At 19.5% G+C, this 24,314-nt stretch overlaps 8 protein-coding genes across 8 annotated transcripts; 5 read left to right on the forward strand and 3 right to left on the reverse strand.

Annotated features, from left to right (window-relative positions):
* Positions 1-242: 242 nt before the first annotated feature.
* On the forward strand, positions 243-612 carry PRELSG_1255200 (transcription activator, putative; the record flags this gene model as incomplete). The annotated part of the gene is made up of 3 exons (XM_028678368.1): positions 243-303; positions 418-510; positions 590-612. The coding sequence occupies 3 exons, from the start codon at positions 243-245 to the stop codon at positions 610-612; spliced, it is 177 nt and encodes a 58-aa protein (XP_028534664.1).
* Positions 613-1,119: 507 nt separating this feature from the next.
* On the reverse strand, positions 1,120-3,798 carry MyoA (myosin A, putative; the record flags this gene model as incomplete). Its single annotated transcript, XM_028678369.1, has 3 exons — positions 1,120-3,339; positions 3,459-3,596; positions 3,703-3,798. 3 exons carry the CDS (start codon positions 3,796-3,798, stop codon positions 1,120-1,122), a joined length of 2,454 nt encoding a protein of 817 aa, XP_028534665.1.
* Positions 3,799-5,990: 2,192 nt separating this feature from the next.
* On the forward strand, positions 5,991-7,307 carry SPECT1 (sporozoite protein essential for cell traversal, putative; the record flags this gene model as incomplete). The annotated part of the gene is made up of 5 exons (XM_028678370.1): positions 5,991-6,057; positions 6,205-6,287; positions 6,366-6,496; positions 6,668-6,741; positions 6,934-7,307. 5 exons carry the CDS (start codon positions 5,991-5,993, stop codon positions 7,305-7,307), a joined length of 729 nt encoding a protein of 242 aa, XP_028534666.1.
* Positions 7,308-8,827: 1,520 nt separating this feature from the next.
* CK2beta2 (casein kinase II beta chain, putative) lies at positions 8,828-10,260 on the forward strand (the record flags this gene model as incomplete). The annotated part of the gene is made up of 2 exons (XM_028678371.1): positions 8,828-9,211; positions 9,571-10,260. The coding sequence occupies 2 exons, from the start codon at positions 8,828-8,830 to the stop codon at positions 10,258-10,260; spliced, it is 1,074 nt and encodes a 357-aa protein (XP_028534667.1).
* A 1,141-nt stretch (positions 10,261-11,401) lies between these two features.
* On the reverse strand, positions 11,402-12,190 carry PRELSG_1255600 (conserved Plasmodium protein, unknown function; the record flags this gene model as incomplete). The annotated part of the gene is made up of 1 exon (XM_028678372.1): positions 11,402-12,190. The coding sequence occupies one exon, from the start codon at positions 12,188-12,190 to the stop codon at positions 11,402-11,404; it is 789 nt and encodes a 262-aa protein (XP_028534668.1).
* Positions 12,191-13,137: 947 nt separating this feature from the next.
* Positions 13,138-15,669, forward strand: PRELSG_1255700 (conserved Plasmodium membrane protein, unknown function; the record flags this gene model as incomplete). The annotated part of the gene is made up of 1 exon (XM_028678373.1): positions 13,138-15,669. The coding sequence occupies one exon, from the start codon at positions 13,138-13,140 to the stop codon at positions 15,667-15,669; it is 2,532 nt and encodes an 843-aa protein (XP_028534669.1).
* Positions 15,670-16,838: 1,169 nt separating this feature from the next.
* On the reverse strand, positions 16,839-19,592 carry PRELSG_1255800 (aconitate hydratase, putative; the record flags this gene model as incomplete). Its single annotated transcript, XM_028678374.1, has 1 exon — positions 16,839-19,592. One exon carries the CDS (start codon positions 19,590-19,592, stop codon positions 16,839-16,841), a length of 2,754 nt encoding a protein of 917 aa, XP_028534670.1.
* Positions 19,593-22,599: 3,007 nt separating this feature from the next.
* On the forward strand, positions 22,600-23,547 carry PRELSG_1255900 (40S ribosomal protein S6, putative; the record flags this gene model as incomplete). The annotated part of the gene is made up of 1 exon (XM_028678375.1): positions 22,600-23,547. One exon carries the CDS (start codon positions 22,600-22,602, stop codon positions 23,545-23,547), a length of 948 nt encoding a protein of 315 aa, XP_028534671.1.
* Positions 23,548-24,314: the final 767 nt, after the last annotated feature.

Raw genomic sequence — 24,314 nt, forward strand, 5'->3', positions numbered from 1 at the left:
AAATTTTTTTTTTTTTATAAAAAATACAGTATTTTGGCATCAAAAATCAACTTTTTTTTTTTATATTAAAAATAAAAATTTGATAATATTAAACAAATATAGAAAATATAATAAAAAGGTATATGAGCCTTATCAGAATTTTCATTTAGCAAATGTTTGAAAAGTGAAAATTCATTAATATTTTTAAAATTTAATCTTTTAAATATATAGAGATTGTTATTTAAATAAAAAAAAATAAAACAATGTATATAAGAGAACAAGATGAAGACATTTCAACAGAACCTGTAGTTTACATATGTGGAGGTATTTTTTATAAAAAATTATTTCTTTTTTTTTAAGATTTTTTTTGTTTATTAATTTTTCTAAGTAGAAACTTTTCTTCAATATAAATTTTTTTTGTTACAAATTTATTATTAGAATGTGGAATTGATACAATAATACCACCAAATGCCTCACTCAGATGTAAAAACTGTGGTTCAAAGATATTCTTTAAAAAACGAAGTAGAAGAGGTAATTAACTTGTAGAATTCTTATTAAAAGTTTTATATTTTCATTATTTTTTTTTATTTTCTTTAAAATTTTTTTATAGTAATGCAATATGAAGCTCGTTAATTTAATAATGATGTTTACTAAAATTTGTTATTTTGCCTGTAGTTTTTTTTTTCCCTTTAATTTTTAGTATGTAGTTTAACCTTAATTTTATAATTTTCTTTTAAAAATATTTTTTTAAATTATTAAAACTATAAATTTTTTATTAATATATATGTTCACAATTAAAATTTTTTTTATGTTATTATCTACAAAAGTCCACACAAAAAAAAAAAAAAAAAAAACTTTAACATATATTTATAATCATGAATAATTTATTTATGTCAAAGAAAAAAAAAAATTACATATAATCTGTAAATAAGAATTGGAGTAGATTTAATGATATAATAATCATTTGTAATAAATATATAAATGTACATTCTTTAAATTTCAAGTAAAATGAAAAATTTAAATCATCGAGAAAAAAATAATGAGAAAAAAAAGATACATATAAAAATATATAGTAAAAAATTCTTTATCTTCATAAATATTCTTTTTTTTATTTTATTTTATTTTTTAATCCTTATTTATTTATACAACTAATCTTTTTCTAATATGAGCTTGAACTCTTACAAGTGAAGGAATATTTTCATGAACTTTTTGTTTATATTTATGTTTAAGAATAGCAGCTTCAATAACACATACACATTTTTCCCATTCTATTAATTTTTCCCTTTGGATTTTGGTCAATAATTTTGCTGCATCTTGTTTCAAAAATACCATTGTTTTTCCAATTTTAAGCATGTCCTTAGAAATTCCTGACATATCCAATAATTTCATGCATCTCGTTTTATGGTCAAGAGTTTCATCTTCAGCAGTAGCAATATCTACAAATTTAAATTGATATAAAAACTCCTCGAATGATCTTCTATATGAATATCCTAATTGACGTAGAACAAGTGCTTCTAATATTGATAATGCATGAAGTTGAATCAAAATTTTTGGTTCACACCACTCCAAAGGTTTTTTGTTTTCATTTGGTTTAATACAACGAATGAAATGTGGTTCAGTACTATTTATTAATGCCATCAACGATGTTAATTGATTTAAAAATTGAGAACCTATTAAAGATCCCTTAGCCATTTTTCCTCTTTCTATAATTTGTCCCTCAAACAATTGTTGTACTATTTCATTATCAGAATTCTTAATTAACTCTACAAGCTCTGCTCTTAAAACATCTTTATTTTTAAATAAAAAGTTATCTGCACAGTACTGAATTGGCCCTATAGTATGCTGTATAATAAAATTTTTATTTGGTGCAACTTTAGCAGGAGAAAATTTGTCATTTCCCTTTAAATTTGTAGTACAGGCACTTACAAATTTTTCATCTGTTCCTCCAGGTGCAAGGCATTGATCTTCTAGATATGAAAGCACGGATTTTCCCTTATCACAAAGTACATCAATCACGGGTTTGTTACTTGTGTACTTTAACTCAGCGGTTGATATTCCTTCTTCCCTGTATAATTTTGATTCTTTTTCAAAAACAATATCAATAAAATTTTTTTGGAGCATTTCGTTTGTTATGTTAATAAATAACTGTTCAAGTGAGTTGTTCTTAAATACCTCATAACCAAATATATCTAACATACCCATAAATACTTTGAATCCGTTTTCTGGCTCAATTCTACTATTTAGATGCTTAATTATCCATAAAAATAATTTTTCATACATAGCTTTGCATAGAGATGATTTCAACACTTCTGCATCTTTTTTATTCCATCTACCTTCAATTTTATTTCCACCAGCAACAGTTACTTTAATTAATAGTTCTTTCTTCACTGATTCTGCATCTAGGAACATTAATTCACATGCTTTTTTAAATGTTTGCATATCTGAATCATTAATAGCTGCAGCATCAGTTAATCCAACTTCTGCTTTTTCTATTAATTTAACATTTCCCAAGGTTAAAATACCGGCTACAATAGAAAAAATTACTTCTATTTGATCATCACTTAAATCCATATTTTTTAATGATTCAAGTACTTCTTCAAAATCTTTTTTGTCATTCACACCATCTACATCTGTTGAATTAGGATTTAAAATTGCATAATCTTTAATACCTTTCAAACCAAACTTAGATCTCATGTTATTGTTTGCACCCTTTAGAAATTGATAAAATATATGGTATGACCTTTCATTATCATCTTGAGTTATAATTCTTGATTTTTCTAATAAAAATGCGACAACTGAACCATTCTTAATTCCTCCTTCATGGGATATAACCAATTGCATGAAACGACCAAAACGTGATGAGTTATTATTTCTTATAGTTTTGGCATTACCGAATGCCTCAAGAACAGGATTAGCTGCCATAATTGCTGTTTGTATACGTAAGTCCATGCTTCCACTTTTGGATGATGCAAAATATCTCATAATTTGTTTTGTCGCTTCTGTTTTTCCTGCACCAGATTCACCAGAAACAATAATAGTTTGACTCTTGTTTACACCATGAAGATTTGAAAGAGCTTCTCTAGCACTTGAAAAAATATGTGGAGGTAATCTAGAATGATCAACTGCATCACGATACTTACGAATCCATTCATTAGTTGTGTTTCCTAAATCTTTATATGGATTTATTGCAACAATAAGAGGAAGAGCTGTGGTATATATTTGGTTTTTTAAATATCTTTGTTTTAAGAAATCAAGTACACATGGGATGTTTGTGTGATTTAATAAACCTATATCACCAAATGACATGGGATCTACTTGTGAATTACAATTCCATGCATGAGTTGCTGAAATTTCATATGGCTAAGAATAAAAGAGAAAAAAAGAAACAATAATAACATTAGTATTCATAATTTAATTTTAATATTTTAATTATTTTTAGTTATTTAAATTTATTTTTTTTTTTTTTTATAATTATTAACAGTTCCTATTCCTGGTGGATCGATTTGAACAACAGTTAATTTTTCTTTTGTAGACCCTTGTTGAACAACACATTTAACAAACATAATATTGGGATCCTTTTGAATTGATGGAGAAATATCAGTCCATACTTGATATCCCTACAGAAAAAAAAAAAGATTATTATTTAGAGTAACAAAATTTTTAAATGTGTTAATATTAAAAACATAAATAACATGAGATAGTTTAATAATTGTTAATTATAACCTTAAAAACAGTTCCACTTTTATCAAAAGCCTCAATATTGGAAACTCTTCTAACAATTTTACCAGCAGTTTTCACTTCTTCATTTGTAACGGCCATTTTTTTTTAGAAAAATTGAAGAAAAAACAAAAAATATATAGCAAAAATTGAAAAAATGCAAAAAGTACGGATTCAAGTACTAAAAAAAAGGAAAAAATAAAAAGAGAATTTAAAAGTATATGATATAAAAAAAACAAAAAAAAAACACAAGAACAAAAATTACAAAAAAAATATATTTTTATTACAACAATTTAAAACAACATTTTTAACATAAAAATAAGAAGCTAGGATTTTATGTTAAAATATAAAAAAAAAAGAGGATTAAAATATAAAATTAAAAAAAAAAAAAGTAAACTGAACAATAAATAAATTATTAATATATTATTTATATGAACATGTAATTTTAAAAAAAATTTTTTTTTTTTTAGTAAACTCTAAAGCTTTTTTTTTTTTTATATTCTATGCATCGTATATTTTTATGTATAACTAAAGAGTGTGCAAATAAAAAAAAAAAAATTAAGCTATATTTTTAAAATATATAAATATTATAATAGAAAATGTAGAAAAAAAAAATATATATATATAAATATTATATATTTTATATGAAAAAAGTTTTTTTAAAATAAAAAATTAATTTTTATGGTTCATTTTAAATTTTGTAGAGAATGTTGCGTAGAAAAAGTTTATTATACAGTTTTGTTCTCAAGTTATAGCTCGCTTATTTTTTGAAAAAGTTAATATATTGAATATATATATTTTTATATTTTTAATTATGGATTTTTCGTCACTATTTCTAACTAGGTTTTTAATATTCATAGATATTAAAAGAAAAAAAAAAATCGCTCTATTTGTTTATACTTAACAGGTAGTAATGCTGTTTTTTATAAACAATAATTTTTTAAATCATATAAATGTATATATATTTCATATGATAAAATATTTTCGTAAAGAATTTTATAAATTTTTGACTTTAATATATAAATTTTTATATACTTTTAAATTTACAGTATTTAACATGGAATAATTTAAAAATATGAATTTTATCTGTGATTATGGTCTGAATTTACATGTAATTTTTTTAATAACTTCCTTATATATTTATGAAATATATAAAAAATCCCTATTAATTTTATTAATAATTAATTATAAGAAAAAAACTTATGTATTAAGGTTTAGTTATTTTATATATAAATAAATACTTGAAACAAAAATTTTTTTTTAATACTTCAAAAAGAAATATAGCAAGTGATCTTATAATACTCAATTTTTAAGAATAAGAATATTATTCATACATATTTTCTATTTTTTATTTTTCTTAGTCTTAAACAAATGTGCATATATAAATTTTTTATTTTCTTTGTCTACCGAAAAAAAATTCTCTATTATCTTATGATTTCATCGTTGAATGTATAATAAAAGTTATTTTTAAAGAAAAATAGAAAAAAAATTACAACTTCGTAAAATATCATTTACTTTTGTTCTTTAAATTTTAATGTCTTATAAAAAATTTACAATAAAAATTAAAAAAAATTTAGGACAGTACACATGAACTTATTTGACTTGTTCACATAATTTTTTTTTTTTCCTTATAATGCATGCTTAAAAATTTATACACACCATCTGAGAAGATTTTTCTCCGAATATTTGCCTTATTTATTAATGTGTACACTCTTTGTCAATTTTACAAATAGTATATATTTTTTATACATTACTTTTTTGATACTTCAAGTTTAAAGGAATTTTTTAATATTTATGAAAAATTAAATTATAGTTATTTTTTACCATAGATTCTATAACTAGCTTTATTTTTTTGCATGCTCATATTATTTATAAAAATATTCAATGTGCTTTTGTTTACACCTATTACAATTTAACATGCTTATTTAAATTGATTATTTAAAAAAAAAAAAAAGTAATGAACATTATCATATAATTTATCCTTTTGGAGGCTAATAATGTTGAATAAAATGATATAATTTTTACTTTAATAATAAAATCTTGAAATATAATATTTCAACATGTGTATTTCTTGGAAACTCTTAAAATTAAAAAAATTATTAGATAATTTTCATCTTAAATTTCGAAATATTTTTTAATATGAGAGAATTTTTTTTCCATTTATGATTTTTTTTTAATAAAATTTAAATTGCACTGTAGACTATATTTATACATTTATAATTAAAAATAAAATAAAAATATTAAAGAAATATCTGAAATTCTATTTAAGCTTTTATTGTTTAGTGTTTGATAAAATGAAAAAGAGAATTTATTTATTTTTCTTTTTAATATCATTAAAATATGTATTATCATTTAGATTAAGTAAATTATTAAAATTATTCGAAATTAAAAACAATGTTTTAAATTCTTATAAAAAAAAAAGAAATAAGAAAAAGTAAAATATAAAAATATATATATATATATATATTTATAAATAAAAATAATAAATGAAATTAATTTTTTTTATAGATAACACCTTATTAAAAGAAAATAATTTTGTAGCTGAAAAATATTTTAGAAAAGAAAATGACAATGAGAATCTGAAATTTAAGGTATAACATTTTAAAATATATGTCTATTAGATAATATAAAAATTAAGTCTTTCATTTTAATTTTTTTTTTTTTATTAGATTGTGGAAGACCTTGAAAAAATAATTGAAGAATTTAGTAATGATGTAAATACTGCTAAAATGATTATAAGAGAAACTTTTCTTGATACAGAATCCTCATTTAAAGAAATATCAGATGATGTTGTAAAAATGTTAATTCAAAAATATAAAATACTATTTTTTTTTTTTTTTTCATGCCCATCCTAATTTTCACATATATGTTTATAAATTAAGAAATTATAGAAACGAAAAATTATGAAGGATTATAAAGTTTTGTTTCAATTTTATATATATATATATATATATTTTTTTTTTTTAACCAGTATATCAAAATATAGCTTTGTTACAGATGAAAAACTAAATATTATAAATGGATTATTTCAAGAATTTATAGAAAGTATTATTTTTTTTATATCACAAGAAAAAAGGAAAAAAAAAAATTATAAATTATGAATATTATATATTTTTTAATGTTAAAAATAACTTTTTTACTTTTACATTTATTTATGTATTTTAAAATATATATTGTAAAAGTATTTAAAACTTTATTGAATATGCATAATATCTATTTTTTTTTTTTCCTTTATAGATAATAAAAGTACCATTTTTAATTTATCAGAAGAACATACAATCAAAAAAAAGGATAAAATTAAGGAAGTTTCCGATTCTATTTTATGTAAATTGAAAAAATTGATAGAATTGAATATATTCAATAAGTATCATGCAATTTTGAAATTTGGAAATAAAAATATAAAAAATGAAGCATTAGAAGCTTTGAAGATTGAAAAAAATATTTCTGATAAGTTAAAAGAAAAGTTATTAAATTATAAAACGTCAGAAAATGAAGATATAAAAGAATTGGAGTCAACTGACTTTTTAAATTATCATTATGATAAATTTACTGCTAAGTTAGACGAACTCATTAATGAACTTAACAAGGAATTAAGTCAAACGTTATCATAATAAATTTTAATCTAAAACTTACAATTTTAAAAACACAGAAATTATTTCTTTATTTATATAGTTAAATTTTACAACGGAATTATATATTATATTTTTTACAATTATTATATAAAAAAAAAAAAAATGTATGTTTTTAAGTAAATATATTTTTTATAAAAAATAAAGATCTTCAAAAAAAATTAATGATTTGTTTGTTCTTTTTTTAATTTTTCTCATCGCTTTCTTGTATTATTTTATTTTATTCTATTTTATTTTATTTTTTTTATGTATTTTGTTATTTTTATCATTTTATGAGTTTTTAATAATTAAATTATATATTTTTTTTTAGTAAATTTTTATTATTCGTTTGATTTGTGCTTAGTTTTTCAGTTTTAATATTTTTTAGTGCTTCATTTCTTATATATATTTTTGAATATATTAAAAATAATTTCATGTGTAATATAAGGAAAAATTAGATTTTATTTTGTAAAAATGTTTTCTTCATAATTTAACTTTCTCATAAAATTATTATTTTTATTTTTATTTTTTTTTAATACAATAAATTTTTATATATCATTGTATTTATATATAATAATAATAGATTGTAACAAAGAATTTTTATACTGCCTTTAAAACTAATTTAACATAAAATGCTTCTATGCATAAAATTATGAAGTTCATCATATTTCGTGAATATTAATTTTCATTTCATATAAGAAAAGTTAAAATGAAATAATTTAATTATACTTTTTAAATAGTATTAAAAATTAATAAGAAAAATAAAATAAAAAATCGCTCTGCAAATTTTTTTAAGGATTACCAGATATAAGATATAAAAAATAAATACATTATAAGAATAATTGTAAAAATATATTCATAATGATTGAGGCTCAATTTTATAAATCTCATAAACATTGATAAAAATTTTATTTAATATTATATTATGATAATATCTTTTTATATGTATAAAAAAAATAAATAATAAAATTTCGTAAGTATTAAAAAAAAAAAAAAATACACTATGTATAAAGACTTTTTTCTTATAATTTCATAAAAAAAAACTACGCTAGCATAATACTTTTTACCTTTGATAATTTACATAAATATACAAAAACAAATTTTATTAAAAATATTTGTTTGGGTTTTAAATATATAAACGTATTTATTGATATATATTTAGTTTTATTTTTTAATTTTTTAAAATGATACATAGAAAGAAAACTTAGCTTGTATAAATGTATCTGTACAAATATGTTTGTTCATATTTTTGTAATTTATGCATAATTTTTTTTTTATATTTTGTATCAATGCTATAAAAATCTAAAAAAAAAAAAAAACTAAGAAAAGAAAAGAGAAGAACATATATAAAAAGTGAAATATAAAGTGAATAAATATATGTATACCCTTGATAAACTTCTAAAGCATTTTAAAAGTTATAGTTATTAAGAATATTTTAAATAGATTTTTATCTTTAAATAAAAAAAAAAAAAAAAAATTAATAACTATATAATTATATTTATATATAAAAATATAAAAGTATTATGGAGTATATCTCAAATAATGAAAGTTCAAATGAAATATTACAAGAAAGCATTGCGGGAGAAATAGAATTATCTGATTCATCCTTTTGCAATGCCAGCAAAAATGACGACTTTAAAGAAGCAGAGTATGTAAAAGAAGAGAATGGAGAAAATTATATCTTGGATGAAGAAAAACAAAAAGAGAAGGAGCAGGATGAAAACGAAGATGAAGAAGAGGGAGAAGAGGAAGAAGAAGAGGAAGAAGAAGAAGAGGAGGAAGAAGATGAAGATGATGATGATGATGACGACGATGACGACGATGACGATGATGATGATGACGATGATGATGATGACGACGACGATGATGATGATGAGTATGATGAAGATGATTTCAATGAAGCTACGGTAAGAAAAAATATATATAAAATTAAAAAAAAGAAAAAATGATAAAAAAAAAAAGTATTAAAAAGGGCAAAATTAAAAGTAAAAGAAATACTGAAACAATGAAATATATGCAGAAAATATTGATGGAACCTATATATTTATCTGCTTAAAAACATCAAAATAATATTAAAAAACAAAAAATATATCTTTATTTTTTTCAATTTTAAGATTAATTTCATTTATTCATATATAAACTTGTTATTTTATTTTATTTTTTTAAATTATTTGACAAATTAATTTTTTATGAATTTTATTTATAATATATTTTTATGTATCTACTTTTAAATTTATATATATTTTTCTTTTATTTATGTGTTCAGGTTTCTTGGATTGAGTGGTTTTGTCAGTTGAAACAAAACGTATTCCTTGTTGAAGTAGATGAAGATTTTATAAGAGATGAATTTAATTTAATCGGATTACAAAATAAAGTTCCTCACTTTAAAAAATTATTAAAAATTATACTAGACGAAGATGATGATGAAGATGATGATGACGATGAAGATGATGATTATGATGAGGATGATGATGAAATAAATCGTGGTTCAGAAGAACTATATAAAAATAAAGATATATATGAGCAGAATGCCGCTTGTTTATATGGATTAATACACAGTCGTTTTATTTTAACTTCAAAAGGTTTAGCATTAATGAGAGAAAAATATAATGCTGGTATTTATGGCACTTGCCCAAGTATTTATTGTGATAATACAAAGCTATTACCAACAGCTATTTCCGAAGTTCCTAAATTTTTAAGTCCCCTTTTATACTGCCCTAGATGTTGTGAAACGTATTATCCACATAAAAATTCCTTACTTAATCAGTTAGATGGATCTTATTTTGGAACTAGTTTTGCATCTTTTTTTGCTCTTTCATTTAATATTACTTCAGATAAAAAAAAAATTTATTACACACCGCAAATTTGCGGATTTACAATAAATAGAGACATGAGGGAAACATTATATATGGATGTTAATAAAGACAACAGCGAGTCATCAGAAGAATATTCATAAACATAATAATTCAAAAAAAATATTAAAAATATATATATATTTTAATAATATTAATAAAACGTAGAATAGTCATTGCTCTAAGTTCACAAATAGATTTTATAATAATAAAAACTGAACAATTATTATATTAAGAGCATAAATGATTTTTTTAACAATAGTATTGATTATAACTATAATAATAGTAATAATATTATAATATAATATTATTCTTTAAATTACTATTTTAATAGAAATATTTATAAAATTAAAAAGATATAGTAATTAAAAATAAAAAAATTAAAAAACATATAAAAAGATAAACCATAGAAGAATTAAATTTGTATCTTTATTCCTATATAAATATTTATTCATTACAAATTTATATTATATATATATATATTTTTTTTTTTTTTATTTATAATATACATATATATTGGAGATTTTTACATGAACATTTTAAATTTTTTAAAATCTTATTAAAATTATTGTTTTATAATAGTACAAGCAAATGTGTACTTGAACGGTATTTATAAAAAGAAAATTTTTTTTTTTCCTTTTTTTAAATATATCATTTTATAAATTTATATAAATATATATATTTTTTATTTTATTTATGTAAATGATTGTTTATTTATATTTAATGACAAAAATTCATTTTTTGTAATTTTAATATATATTCCTTTTTTTTTTAAAGATTACACAAAAAAAAAAAAAAAAAATTAAAAAATATTTTACAATGCTAAAAAGGATAAGTTGTATATAATATTATTTTTATTAAACTTTTTTAATTTTTTTGTTGTAAATACAATATTTTAAACCGAAAAAAAAGCAAAAAAAAAAATATATATATTATATATATGAATTCTAAAAATATTTGTAATATTCAATAATAAAAATGGAATACATAATATTTAAAACAAATATATTTAAAATAACATGATAAAATTCCTTTTAAATTTAAAAAAAAATTCAATAAAGTTATAACGAATGGAATATTTTTTTATAAATAATTAAAAATGCAATATTTATAGTAAACTCAAATTCTTGATAAAATAAAATATTTTATACTTTATTTTCACCTATTTTGTGTAATATATGTATTCCAAAAAAAAAAATTTTTTATCATTCATAATTTTTTAAATATATTTTTCAAAAATATATTTTATTTTTTTGAGTCTATTTCATTTTTTAGACGTTCATGTAAATTTTTAATTCTAACTGTTAGGTTATGATCTGGACCGAATGTATTTTGAGCAATTGCATATGACCTAATTAAACAAGTTATTGCTGAATTTAAATCGTTTAAACTAATATATGAAAAAGATAAGTTATAATAGCATAATGCTATTTGTTCATTTTTATTTAACTCTACTGGTGAAGAAATTAGCATTCTTATACATTCTTCAAAGTATTCTACAGATGTATTATATTCTTTTTTATGCTGATATAAAGAACCAAGATTGTTTAGAGTATCAATAATTAAATAATTTTTATCTTTGACTATTAATTTCTTATTTGCTAAAGATAATTGCAAAAATTCTTCCGATTTTTCTAAATCTCCTAGATCTTTATAAACAACACCTATGTATGTTTGAATATTAGCACACATTATACTCAATTCCCCATTAATTTTTTTAAAAATTTCGTAACTTTTAAAATAATGATTTTTGGAATCATTTAATAATAAATTTTTGTGTTCTAATATTGCTAGCTCTAAATAGTGTTTACCAATGTCTTCTGAGCAATAATTATGTGTTAGCAGTTTTAATTTCAAACTTTCTTTAACTAAATCAATCAACTTTTCTGTGTCTTCATTTTTTAATTCAAAACCAGAGTTTATGTATGTATCTTTTGGCCCGCTATAATAAATTTTTTTATATTCACAAAAATTACGAACTAAAAAAATTTTTTTTTTTAAATATTTATTAGTCAGATTTTTTAACTTTAGCATTTTCTTTTTATTTATAAAATGGAAAAATTACTAAACAAGCACATAAGCAATATATAAGTCCCTTTATTTTTAAAAAATAAATTTGAATCTTTATATATTTTCACATTAAAAAGAAATTTAAAGACTCAAAATATATTTATTTTATTTATGCAGATACAAATATATTACTGTATAAAATAAAAAAATTATGATACAAATTTAAATCATTTTTAATTAAAAAAAAAAATATAGAAAAGAAAAAAAACAAAAAATTATTTCATTTATTCTATTTATATATATATTTATTTGAATATTCTTCTTATTTAAAAGAATATTTATTTATATTATTTTCATATTTATTTTTTAAAATAAATAATTTAATAACATTTACCAATTGAAATACAAAATTATATTTCTAAATAATATTACCATTCTTATGCTTTATGCCATATTAAGAAATTGATAAATTTTTATTAGTTTTTATTTTATATTTATTATAATTTATTTTTTTTATTTTATTTTATTATTATTTATTTTTTTTTTATTTTGCTCTATTTAATTTTATATTTTTTCATTTTACTAAATACTATCATATTATAAAATATGTTTTATCTTTAATTATTATTTTATTTTATTTTATTTCATTTCATTTCATTTCATTTTTTATAATGAAAATAAACAATTCACATATTTAGAAAGAAATATGGAAGAAATCATACGAACAACACATTTAAATAAATAAATATAATTATAATTTGTAACTTTAATTTTACTTTATTTTTATTGTTTTGATAAAAAAATATACAATCATAACTCTTTAAGGTATATTTGAAAAAAGAATATGATCAAGAAGAGAAAAATATTTAAAATTCTATAAATTGATAGATTATATTAAAATGACGAAGTTGTTTTAAAGTATTTTTTTTTTTTAAATTGAATATAAATTTTAGTTAGATTTAATTAAAAAAATGAAATTATTTTTCTTAATCCATAGAAGATTAAAAAGTGAAATTAATAATTATGAGTGTATATCAAATTCCTTTTTAATTAAGTTTTATTTATATAACTTTTCTAAGATAAATATTGACGTATATTGTAAGTTGATAACTTTACTTAACAACTACGAAAATTGTGCCGAATCAAATAATATTTTAAATGTTCCTTATTTTAAAGATCCTAATTTAGTTTTATATAATTATTTTCAATTTTTAAATGAGCAAAATGCAAAAAAGAAATTATTAAATTTATTAATGTTGTTATATTCAAGAAATATAAGAGAATATCAAGATAAAAAAAATGACTTTTACAATTCATCTATATATGTTCATAATTTTGTTTTCAGAAAGTTTTTTGACTTTCATTCTAGCTTTTATTTTAACATAAAAGAAAAAAAAGAAACAGTAAGTGTCATAAATAAATACAATTTATATACTGATTTCTTTTTGTATTCATTGGATTTTTATTTATTTCATTTATCTAAAAATTGGAATATTCTAAGCATTGAAAAATTAAATATCCTTTCAAATATTTATTCAAATATAAACATATCTAGAAACTATGAAAATCCTGTGCATTTAGAAGATAATATAAAAGGAAAATTATATAAATATGATAAAGTAGATAAAATGGTTATCTATAAAGATAGTAATAATAATAAATACGAAACAGTTGATGATACTATAAAAAATGTTGATATAAATAATAATATCTTAGCTATATTTGAAAACAATTTAAACAATAAAATATGCCTATTATATATATATATATCTAAATGTATAATTTATCAAACACATACATACATAATAAAGAAAAGAAAAGAATTTCAAAAAAAAATTTCCATTAATGAATTAATGTTAAATAATATTAATATTTGTAAGAATATTTTAAATCACATTTTATGTAAAAGTATAGAAGAACAATATATAATATATAAAACTTTAAAAAAAAAATACAATGATAAACTTTTAAATATAAATATTTTAAAAAATTATTTTAACGCTGTTAAATTCTTAAACATTATAAATATAAAAAAATATGTTTATATCATAATTTATTTATATTTTAATACATTTTTATTTAATAAATCTATTTATTATTCTTCTTTAATATTTTATTTATTACAAAAATATAATTTGCAATATACTTATATTCATAATATTTTATTGATAAAGTTTAATTTGTTTTTTTTGAATTACAAAGTTCTTAATGATTTTAATAAGATAATAATATTAGATGGAATTAATAAATATATTAGCGCACTTTTAATTTCTGAAATAAAAAAAAAGGACAAAACAGAAAAAAAGAATATAAACTTTTTATTTCCTGATGATTTTTATAATAATATTTATAAAAAGGAATATTTAGAAAATTTAAAAATATACCATACATTATACAACGAAATATATAACTTTAAAAAAAATGCACATTCTTTTTTAACATATTTTGAGTATAGCATTTTTAGTTTATTCAAATATCTATATTACAATATTCCATGGATAGAAAGAAACAATAACAAGAAAAAAATAATAAATTTTCAGAAATATTATATACAAAAAAATGGATATTTTGTAATCAAAAAATATAACAATTTTTACTTGCCTTTATCAGAAATGCTTTTATCAAATATCATACTATTATCAGTTTATGTTCAAAATTGTTTGCCAATGCTCTTTTCGTTGATTCAAAAAGCTCATATTGTTTATACAAAAAAGGTAAAAAAAGGTAAACCTTCTCTTTTTTGCAAAAGAATGATTTCCATAATAAACGAAAATGGGAATGAAAATAATTCTTTAAAAAGAAAAAAAAAATTTTTGTTTAGAATATTTTACGAAAATGCTTGTAACAATTACACCTACAAAAAATACACAAAAGAAAAAGTAAAAAACGTAAACCCTTTTTTAACATTTTTGTTTTATATATATGAAATGTTTAAATATAAAATTATAAAAAATCATGAAATTGAGGAAAAACAACCTAATAAGAATAAAAAATACTTGGAAGAATCACATATATTTAATAATATAAAAAAAAATAAAAATAACAAGATTCAAACTAGTCTAACTCACTATTACATAAGTAGTAATTTAAAAAAATTAAAGGATTCTAATTTATTTAATGAGAAGAATATTTTAACCTTTTATTGTGATATATATTTTAATAATAATGTAATTGAAGTAAATGGTCCTAAGCATTTTTTTATTTACTACAATTTTCAAAACAGTTATGCAAGTTATTTTAATCCTTTTATTATAGAAAATAAGGACATATTTGAATATAATTATATTTTTCCTTTTTTTTTTAATACTACAAGTGTCTTAAATTTAAAGGATAATCAAAATAATTACTATTTGTATAATGAAAAAAGTATTAAGAAGAATTTTTTTTTGTATATTTCTGGTTATTTTATAAAACATATAAATTATAATGACAAAAATATCACAGATTATAAGTATTTATATAATATAATATTTAAAAAAAAATGTGAATTGTTTTTTATTTGATGTAACTTCATGTATCTTTCTATATATATAATGAATCCTATATGTATATATTTTTGTTTGTTCTAAAACATATTCATAAAATTTGATAACATATATAATTATTATTTGTAAATATATTATTTTAATTTTACATTATCAATTTATTTTTCAAAATTTTAAAATATTTTAAAGTTGCCTTCATTTCATTCGTGTATTTTTATAAAATTGTTATTTTATTTTATTTTTTCTTTTTTAAGTTTTTTTTTTTTTTTTTGTTTTATACATTTTTGAAACAATTTCATAATTTTTCAAAATATTAACAGGGTAATTTAAAATATTTTTTAATTTGTACCATGAAAAATGTTATTAAAAAATAATTAAACTTCGTTTTCATTTAAAAAATAATTTTAAAAAAAAAAAGAAATAATTTAAGTAGCATTCATAAATATATTTTTTTAAAATCTAAAATAATTTTATAAGTACTTTTAAGGTATATGTGGATCAATTAATGTATATACATATGAATATAAATTTAAATAAATAAAAAAAATATGAACAATTAAAGAGAAATAAAATTCATCAATCGGATTAAATAAATTTTTTTTTTTTTTATATATATTAGATATAATTACATTACATCTATTTAATATAGATATTATATAGTCTAATTTTTTATTTTAAAGAAATATCTAAATTATTGTGTAAATTTGTGGACTCATCTTTCCTGTTACTAATACTCATTAAAATATAATCAATAATACTTCATATTCTTATACTAATATTATTTGAAACCTGTTTTTTTATATTTTTTTTTATTTTTCAAATATTCAATTTAATATATTTGTAGTTATATATATGAATTTAAATTTAAAAAATGTATTTTACTTTTTAAGTATATATTAGTAAGTATACCCAAGTTATTCTTTATATATAATAATATTTTTATCTAATAATTTTTTTAAAAATACCAATTTTAGAAATATTTAAGAAAATCATCTTAAATATTTTAATTAATATTTTTTTTTTTTCTTCTTTTTTTAAAAAAACATATAAAGCAAAATTTAAATGTTTATAAATATATATATATTTGATTGAACATATATATATGTATATTTCTATAACATTATAAATTTTATTTTATTCTTTTTATATTATCTGTTGTGCATTTTTTCCAATTTTTTCTTTTTAATTTACTGTGAGTTTAATACTCGATCTTTTAAATCTTTTTTTTCATTTACTAATGATCTTAAAACGTACTTCAATATACCACCATTCTTAAAATATTTTACCTCAATTTCTGTATCAATTCTGCATAAAACCTCAAAAGTAATGATTTTTCCTTTTTGTTTCATCTGAACAGTTATATTTTGTTGTGGTTTTAAGTCCCCTTCATTCAATAAAATAGTAAAGGTTTCTGTACCATCCATATTATAATACTTAGCATTTTCATTATTTAAAAATTGTAAAGGTAAAACACTCATACCTATCAAATTACTTCTATGAATTCTTTCAAATGATTCAGCTATTATAGCTTTTATTCCTAACAAATAAGAACCTTTAGCTGCCCAATCTCTTGAACTTCCGCACCCGTATTCTTTTCCAGCAACAATAATAACATCAACATTGTCTTCTTTATATTTCATAGCAGCCTTATATACTGACATTAATTCATTAGTAGGTATATGTATAGTATTTGGCCCTTTATCTGGACATAACTTATTTATTAATCTAATATTTGCAAATGTTCCTCTAATCATAACTTCATCATTACCTCTTCTAGATCCATACGTATTTAAATCTTCATCTTTAATGTTTTTCGACTTTAAATATTTATAAGCTTCTGATGTTTTATGTATCATTCCAGCTGGTGATATGTGATCGGTAGTTATACTATCACCTAATAATAATAAAATATGTGCATCTTTAATATCTTTAACTTTTTCTGGTTTCAGTTGCATATTTTCAAAAAATGGAGGTTTATGTATATAAGTAGAATTAGCATCCCATTCATATAACTTGTCTTTCTTTATTTTTATATTATTCCAGTATTTATTTACATATTTTATATTTTTATAAATATCCGTATACATTTGAGCTTTTAAATATTTTTCTTCATATGCTATTATTTCATCTTTTTTTGGAATCAAATCTAAAGCATTAATAGTTTTTCCATTATAATTAAATGTATAGTTACTTAAATCAACATTAACATTACCAATAATACTGAACAAAACTACTAAGACAGGAGAAGCTAAATAATTTGCTTTTACTAATGGATGAACACGTCCTTCGAAGTTTCTATTTCCTGATAAAACAGAAGAAACTACTAAATCATGCTTATTAATAACATCTTCTACCTCTTTATCTAAGTTTCCACTATTTCCAATGCAAGTCATACAACCATAACCGACATTATAAAATCCTAATTGTTCCAAATAATTTAAAAGTCCTCCAGCCTCTAAGTATTTCTGAACAATTTTTGATCCTGGAGATAAAGAACTTTTAATATAAGGTAAACTTTTTAAGCCCATTTCCACTGCTTTTTTTGCTAATAACCCTGCAGCTATCATAGAAGAAGAATTGCTTGTATTAGTACAAGACGTAATAGCAGCCAAAACTACACTACCATGGCTCAGAGTATAAGTTTTATCTTTGTATTCAAAAGAAATTTTTTTATTTCTTTCTTCTTTTGGGACATTATATCCCTTAAAGCCAATAGGTGATTCTAAGCATATAGTAAAATCTTTGTGTAAGTTTGACAATAAGACATTATCATGTGGTCTTTTGGGACCAGATAAAGATAAACTCAATTTAGACAAATCTAAAGTATAAACTTCTGTATATTCAATATTATCTGAATAATTATTAAATAAACTATTAGTCATTAAATATTCACGTATCAAATTTACCTTTTCTTTATCCCTGCCTGTCTGTATAAGATATTCTAAGGTGGCATCATCAACTCCAAAAAATCCAACTGTAGCACCGTATTCAGGAGCCATATTTGCAATAGTTGCTCTATCTGCCAATTTTAAATCTTTTAAACTAGGGCCAAAAAATTCTACATATTTATTAACAACACCAACTTCTTTTCTTAAAAATGAAGTAATATATAAGACAATATCTGTACTTAATAAATAATTAGATAATTTTCCAACTACATTTATACCTATAACTTCTGGTAGAGTCATAGAAATAGGCAATCCTAACATTGTTGCTTCTGCTTCTATTCCCCCTACTCCCCATCCTAATATTCCCAATCCATTAATCATAGTAGTGTGAGAATCTGTGCCCACAAGGCTATCAGGATATAATAAATTATTTTTTTTAAATACACAATGAGCCAAATATTCCAAATTTATTTGATGTACTATACCTGATCCAGGTGGTAATATTAATACATTTTGAAATGAATTCATACCCCATTTAAGAAATTTAAATCTTTCTAAATTTCTTTCAAATTCTTTTCTTTCATTTAGCTCTAAAGCCTCTGAACTTCTACTATAATCTACTTGAACAGAATGATCTATAACTAAATCTACTGGTATTAATGGATTTATACTATCTGCATTCCCTCCTAATAATTCAGCTGTATCCCTCATAGTCGCTAAATCAACTAAACATGGTACTCCTGTAAAGTCTTGTAATAAAACTCTTGCAGGCATAAAAGGGATTTCCTTTTTTTTTTTGCAATTATCTTTCCATGATAATATTGTTTCTATATTTGACTCTGTTACTTTTAAATTATCACAATTTCTCACAGCGGATTCTAGTAATATCCTGATGGAATATGGCAAACTTTTTATTCTACTATCATTTAACTCATTTAAATCATAAAAAAAATAATTAGATTTGTTTAATTTCTTATATGTTTTATCAAAAGGATTTGTTTTACTGCAATATTTTCTTACATAATTCTTTAAATTAATATTAATATTCTTCATATTTTTCTAAATATTATTTTAACACTTTTTTTTTCTGAACAATATTATATTTTTTTTCGCCTTTTTAGTTATTTATAGCTCAAGTATTTCATTCATATATTTACTTAACGTATTACTTATTTTTTATTATATTGATTTATCTACATATATATTTTTTTTTATTTAATTTTATTATTTTTAATCCAGTTTTTCTTAGCCAATTTTATTTTGTTTGGTGAAATATGGAATTTTATACTCATGCGTGTTTTTAATACTTAAAATTTTTAACAGAAAATATGGAGAGAAAAAAAAAAGTAAAAAAAGAAAAATGGAAAAACGAAAATTGAAAAAAGGTAGAAGTAAATAGAAATGAGAGAATTTTTTTTTAATCTTTCAAGTTATGTTTAGTAAAAAATGTGTATATTCTTTCTTTTTTTTTTTTTTTTCTGTAAACTATTTAAATAGCAAATAATATATATTTTAATTGCTTATTCTAGATTTTATATTTTTTTAAACTAAAAATTTGATAAAATAAGTAAATAAATATATATTTATTATAAATATAATATTTATTTTAAATAATATCTAAAAATTATAAAAATTAATATTTTAATTAATAAAAATATTTTAAAAAAATTTTCATTAACCCATTATACAAAAGAAAAAAAAAAAAATTACAAAAATATTGAAGGACCAAAAAACCTGAAACATCTCGTTTATACAACTAAAATATTAAAATAAATATATCTTATTAAAATGTATTAAAAGAAAAAAAAAAAAAAAAAAGTAGAAATAGAATAATTTATGTATTTAAATAATAAATATTATGAAGAAAAAATTAGAACTATTTCTAAGGGCATATACTTTTTGTGCTTATTGAATAAAAGAAGTAATTTTTAAAAAACTTTTAAGTATAAATACAATATTTAAGACGACATGATGTATTTATTCTATTTTTTATGGCATTTCTTTCCTATAATAAAATATTTAATAAAGTTATATAAAATTATAGAAGATCATAAATTCCTTTTTTTACACCATAACATAGTTGTAGTACACTTTTATAAAATGTTTTTTTTTTCTTAAACTATTTAAGAAATGTTAAGTTACTTAAAAGAAAAAAATAGTAAGTTGAAAAAAAATTATTATTTTTAGAATTTTTGTTTTTTTACATATTTTATTTATTAAAAGTGCATATATTAATAAATAGTTATAGTCTTATGTAATTTATTTTAAATGAGAAAATTTACATTTTTTCATTTTAATAAAATAATTTTTTTATAAGAATTGGGTAATATAAGCTTATATGCTTGTACCAATTTTTAATTATGACTTGCAACATCAAATACATTCAATTGAAAAAAGCATCTAATTCTATTATAAGGTATGATTATTTATTACTTGGAAATAATATAGGTTACCATAATATATTTCATTCTTTTTTTTTTTTTTTATAGTCTATGAGTATATGACTTTATTCAAAAATAAAGGTCACTTACTATAAATATATGTGTATTGTAAAATAAAAGATCTTTATTTATAATACAGGAAAAATTAAATAATATTTCAATCATTTATTATTTCAACGTTTTAAATAAATTTTTTTTTTTATTAGATGTATTGTAAACATTTCGTTTAATATTTTGATATATTAAGACATTTATATCAGTTTTATGAAAGATAAAAACGCTTTAGCGATATAACAAATGTGTTATGAATAATTGCAATACTAGTAATTATTCCTATATTTTGAGCAATAACTGTTTTTATAAAGAAAATAATAAGATACTGATCTAAAATATTTTTGAGAATAACAATTCCTTTCTTTTTATTTTCCATTTTTAATAAACTTTTAAAACGAGAAAAAAAAATCTTGAATGTTATTTCTATATAAGAAAAATTTTAATTAATATTTGCAGATAATTTTATAATTTTTTTTAAAAGTAAAATTTATATTTATTATACACGTATCATTTAGAAATATATGTATGCACAAGTATATTTTGCATAAATGAGAAAAATTATTAATTCAATTTATAATTTTACATTTGTATCTCTTGAAGTTTTCTTTGTTATCTTGTTAATTTTAAAAAGAAAGAAAAGGAATTCAAATAACTTCTAAGGTTTTGTTGTGATACATTTGGTTAAAAAAAATGTTGTTAAAGGGGGTGTACTATGATTTCAAATTTTCATTTAACAAAATACTTACATTTAAATGTATCAAATTTATAATTATTAGTAATTTAATTAAAAGGATTTTCTTATATTTTTAACAAAAAAGAGAATAAAATAAAATAAAATTCAAATTAATAACTTAAAATAAAAAAAATTCGCTCTATATTTTTTTTTTTTTTTGAAATATGTAAGGGCTTTTTCACTTCTAATTATAGAAAAAAAAAAAATTATATATAATTATAAACAAAGTTTTTAAATATTTACTAATTAATCATGTCCTTAAATAAGGATGTATAAAATATGAAAGAAAAAAAGAAAAATATTAAAAATTTTTAAAAATTATATAATTTTTGTACTTAGAATATTTAAAAAAAAAAAAAGCAAAAAAAAAAAAAATAAGAACAAAAGTTTCATAAAGTGAATATGAATAAAATATTTTTCATATGCACAAATGCATTTAAAAAAAAAAATAAAATAAATTAAAAAAAAAAATTTATTAACATATTTTAAAAAATCAACCTATGCAGTATTTGAAATAATAAAACTACGAAATTTTATTTAAAAAAAAAGGAAATCAATCAATAGATATTTAAAAAATTAAAAATAAATAGTAAGTACATGTTGTTTACATAAAATTTATTATTTTTTTTTTTTTCTTGAATTCATATGCAATATTTTTTTTTGAAATTTTTTGATAAACTTTAAAAATAAATATTTTCATAGAGATAAAATTTTATTCTGAAAAAAATATAAAATAAAAATACATTTTGTATTTTACATGTAACTTCTATTTTTTTTTTGAATATTATATGAAATTTCATTAATTTTTTATTTTATTTTTTTTTAAGAAAAAATGAAGTTGAATATTTCGAACCCTTTGAATAATGTACAAAAAAGTATAGAGATTGATGATGAGAAAAAATTATTGCCCTTTATGGAAAAGAGAATAGGGAATGTAGTACCAGGGGATTCAATAGGAGATGAATTCACTGGATATGTTTTTAGGATAACGGGAGGTAATGATAAGCAAGGTTTCCCAATGATGCAAGGGGTTTTAACAAATAACCGTGTCAGATTGTTATTTAAGAAAGGTATGAAATGCTATAGGCCAAGAAAAAAAGGAGAAAGAAAAAGAAAATCCGTTAGAGGTTGCATTGTTGGGCAAGATTTATCTGCTTTAAATTTAACTTTAGTAAAAAAAGGTACAAATGAAATTCCAGGATTAACTGATAAGACTGTTGGTAAAAAATTAGGACCCAAGAGAGCTAGCAAAATTAGAAAGCTATTCAATTTAGATAAAACTGATGATGTAAGAAAATATGTTATTGGCAGATCTGTTACTAAAAATGGTAAAACTAGAATTATTAAACCAAAAATTCAAAGATTAGTTACGGAAAAAAGACTATTTAGAAAAAGAACATTAATGGAGGCTAAGAAAAAACGTATATTAGAAAAATGCAAAGCTATCAAGGAATACAAAAATGTTTTAAAAAAATATAGAAAAAAAATGGTCTCAAAAAAACAAGAAGAAACAGGAAAAAAGAAAAAAGTTAAAAAAACCATTTCCAAAAAAAATGTGAAGGGGGAAAAAAGCAAAGAAAAAATTGCAAAAAACCCAAAGGATAAAGTAAAAACTAAAAATGTAGAAAAAACAGTTGACAAAAAAGACAAAAAAACGGAAAAACCAAAAGTGGAAAAACAAGTGAAACCTGAAAATAAGACAAAAACTGAGAAAAAAACGGTTGCAAAAGATAATAAAGAAGGAAATAAAGGAGATAAAAAGAAGAAAAATCAAAAATAAAAGGAAATAAATTTATTTTAAAATTGCCTCATTGAAATATGGGGATGAAAAGATCAATTGAATACAAAATTCAAAAAAACATTTATGCGACTATAAAAATATATGAAATAAAAATGAGACCTTTTTTTTTATAAAGCTATCAGTTTATACTAAAATTTATTACAGCTCAATTTCATTTTTTAATTATATTAGTACATTTAAAATAAAATTTTAAATAAAATAAGAAATGCATATATTAATTTACATTGCATATCATTCATTTATCATGTATTATTTCATTTTTCTTTTTTTTTATTAATTTATAAAAACTGTTCTATAATAATTTATGTATATGTAAATTTTTAGATAAAGATTTTCTTAAATATTTAATAAAATTAAAAAAATGCATTTATATTTATTTTTAACAGTGTTTTAAATTATTGCAAAAAAAAAATATATATATATATATTTTGCAAATGCATATATGATAAATAGAAATTAATTAAACTTTTTATATTAAAACAACATTTTCTACGAAAAAAAAAATTATTTTATTTTATTTTTTCTGAAATGCATTTACATTAATTAAATATAAATACTTATCACATCATATTGTGTTTGAAAATAATGAAATATTATATCATTTATCAAGTCTTTAATTTTTCTGGTTACTTATATATGTTTATATAAAAATGTAGAGATTTATTAAAATAATTCGAATTTTTTAAAATCTTAAAATAACTTAAGGACATATTTAATGTAATTTTTTATCTAATACTGATATCAAT

Source organism: Plasmodium relictum (assembly GCF_900005765.1).
Source record: "Plasmodium relictum strain SGS1 genome assembly, chromosome: 12".
In the NCBI taxonomy this organism is placed as follows: Eukaryota; Apicomplexa; class Aconoidasida; order Haemosporida; family Plasmodiidae; genus Plasmodium; species Plasmodium relictum.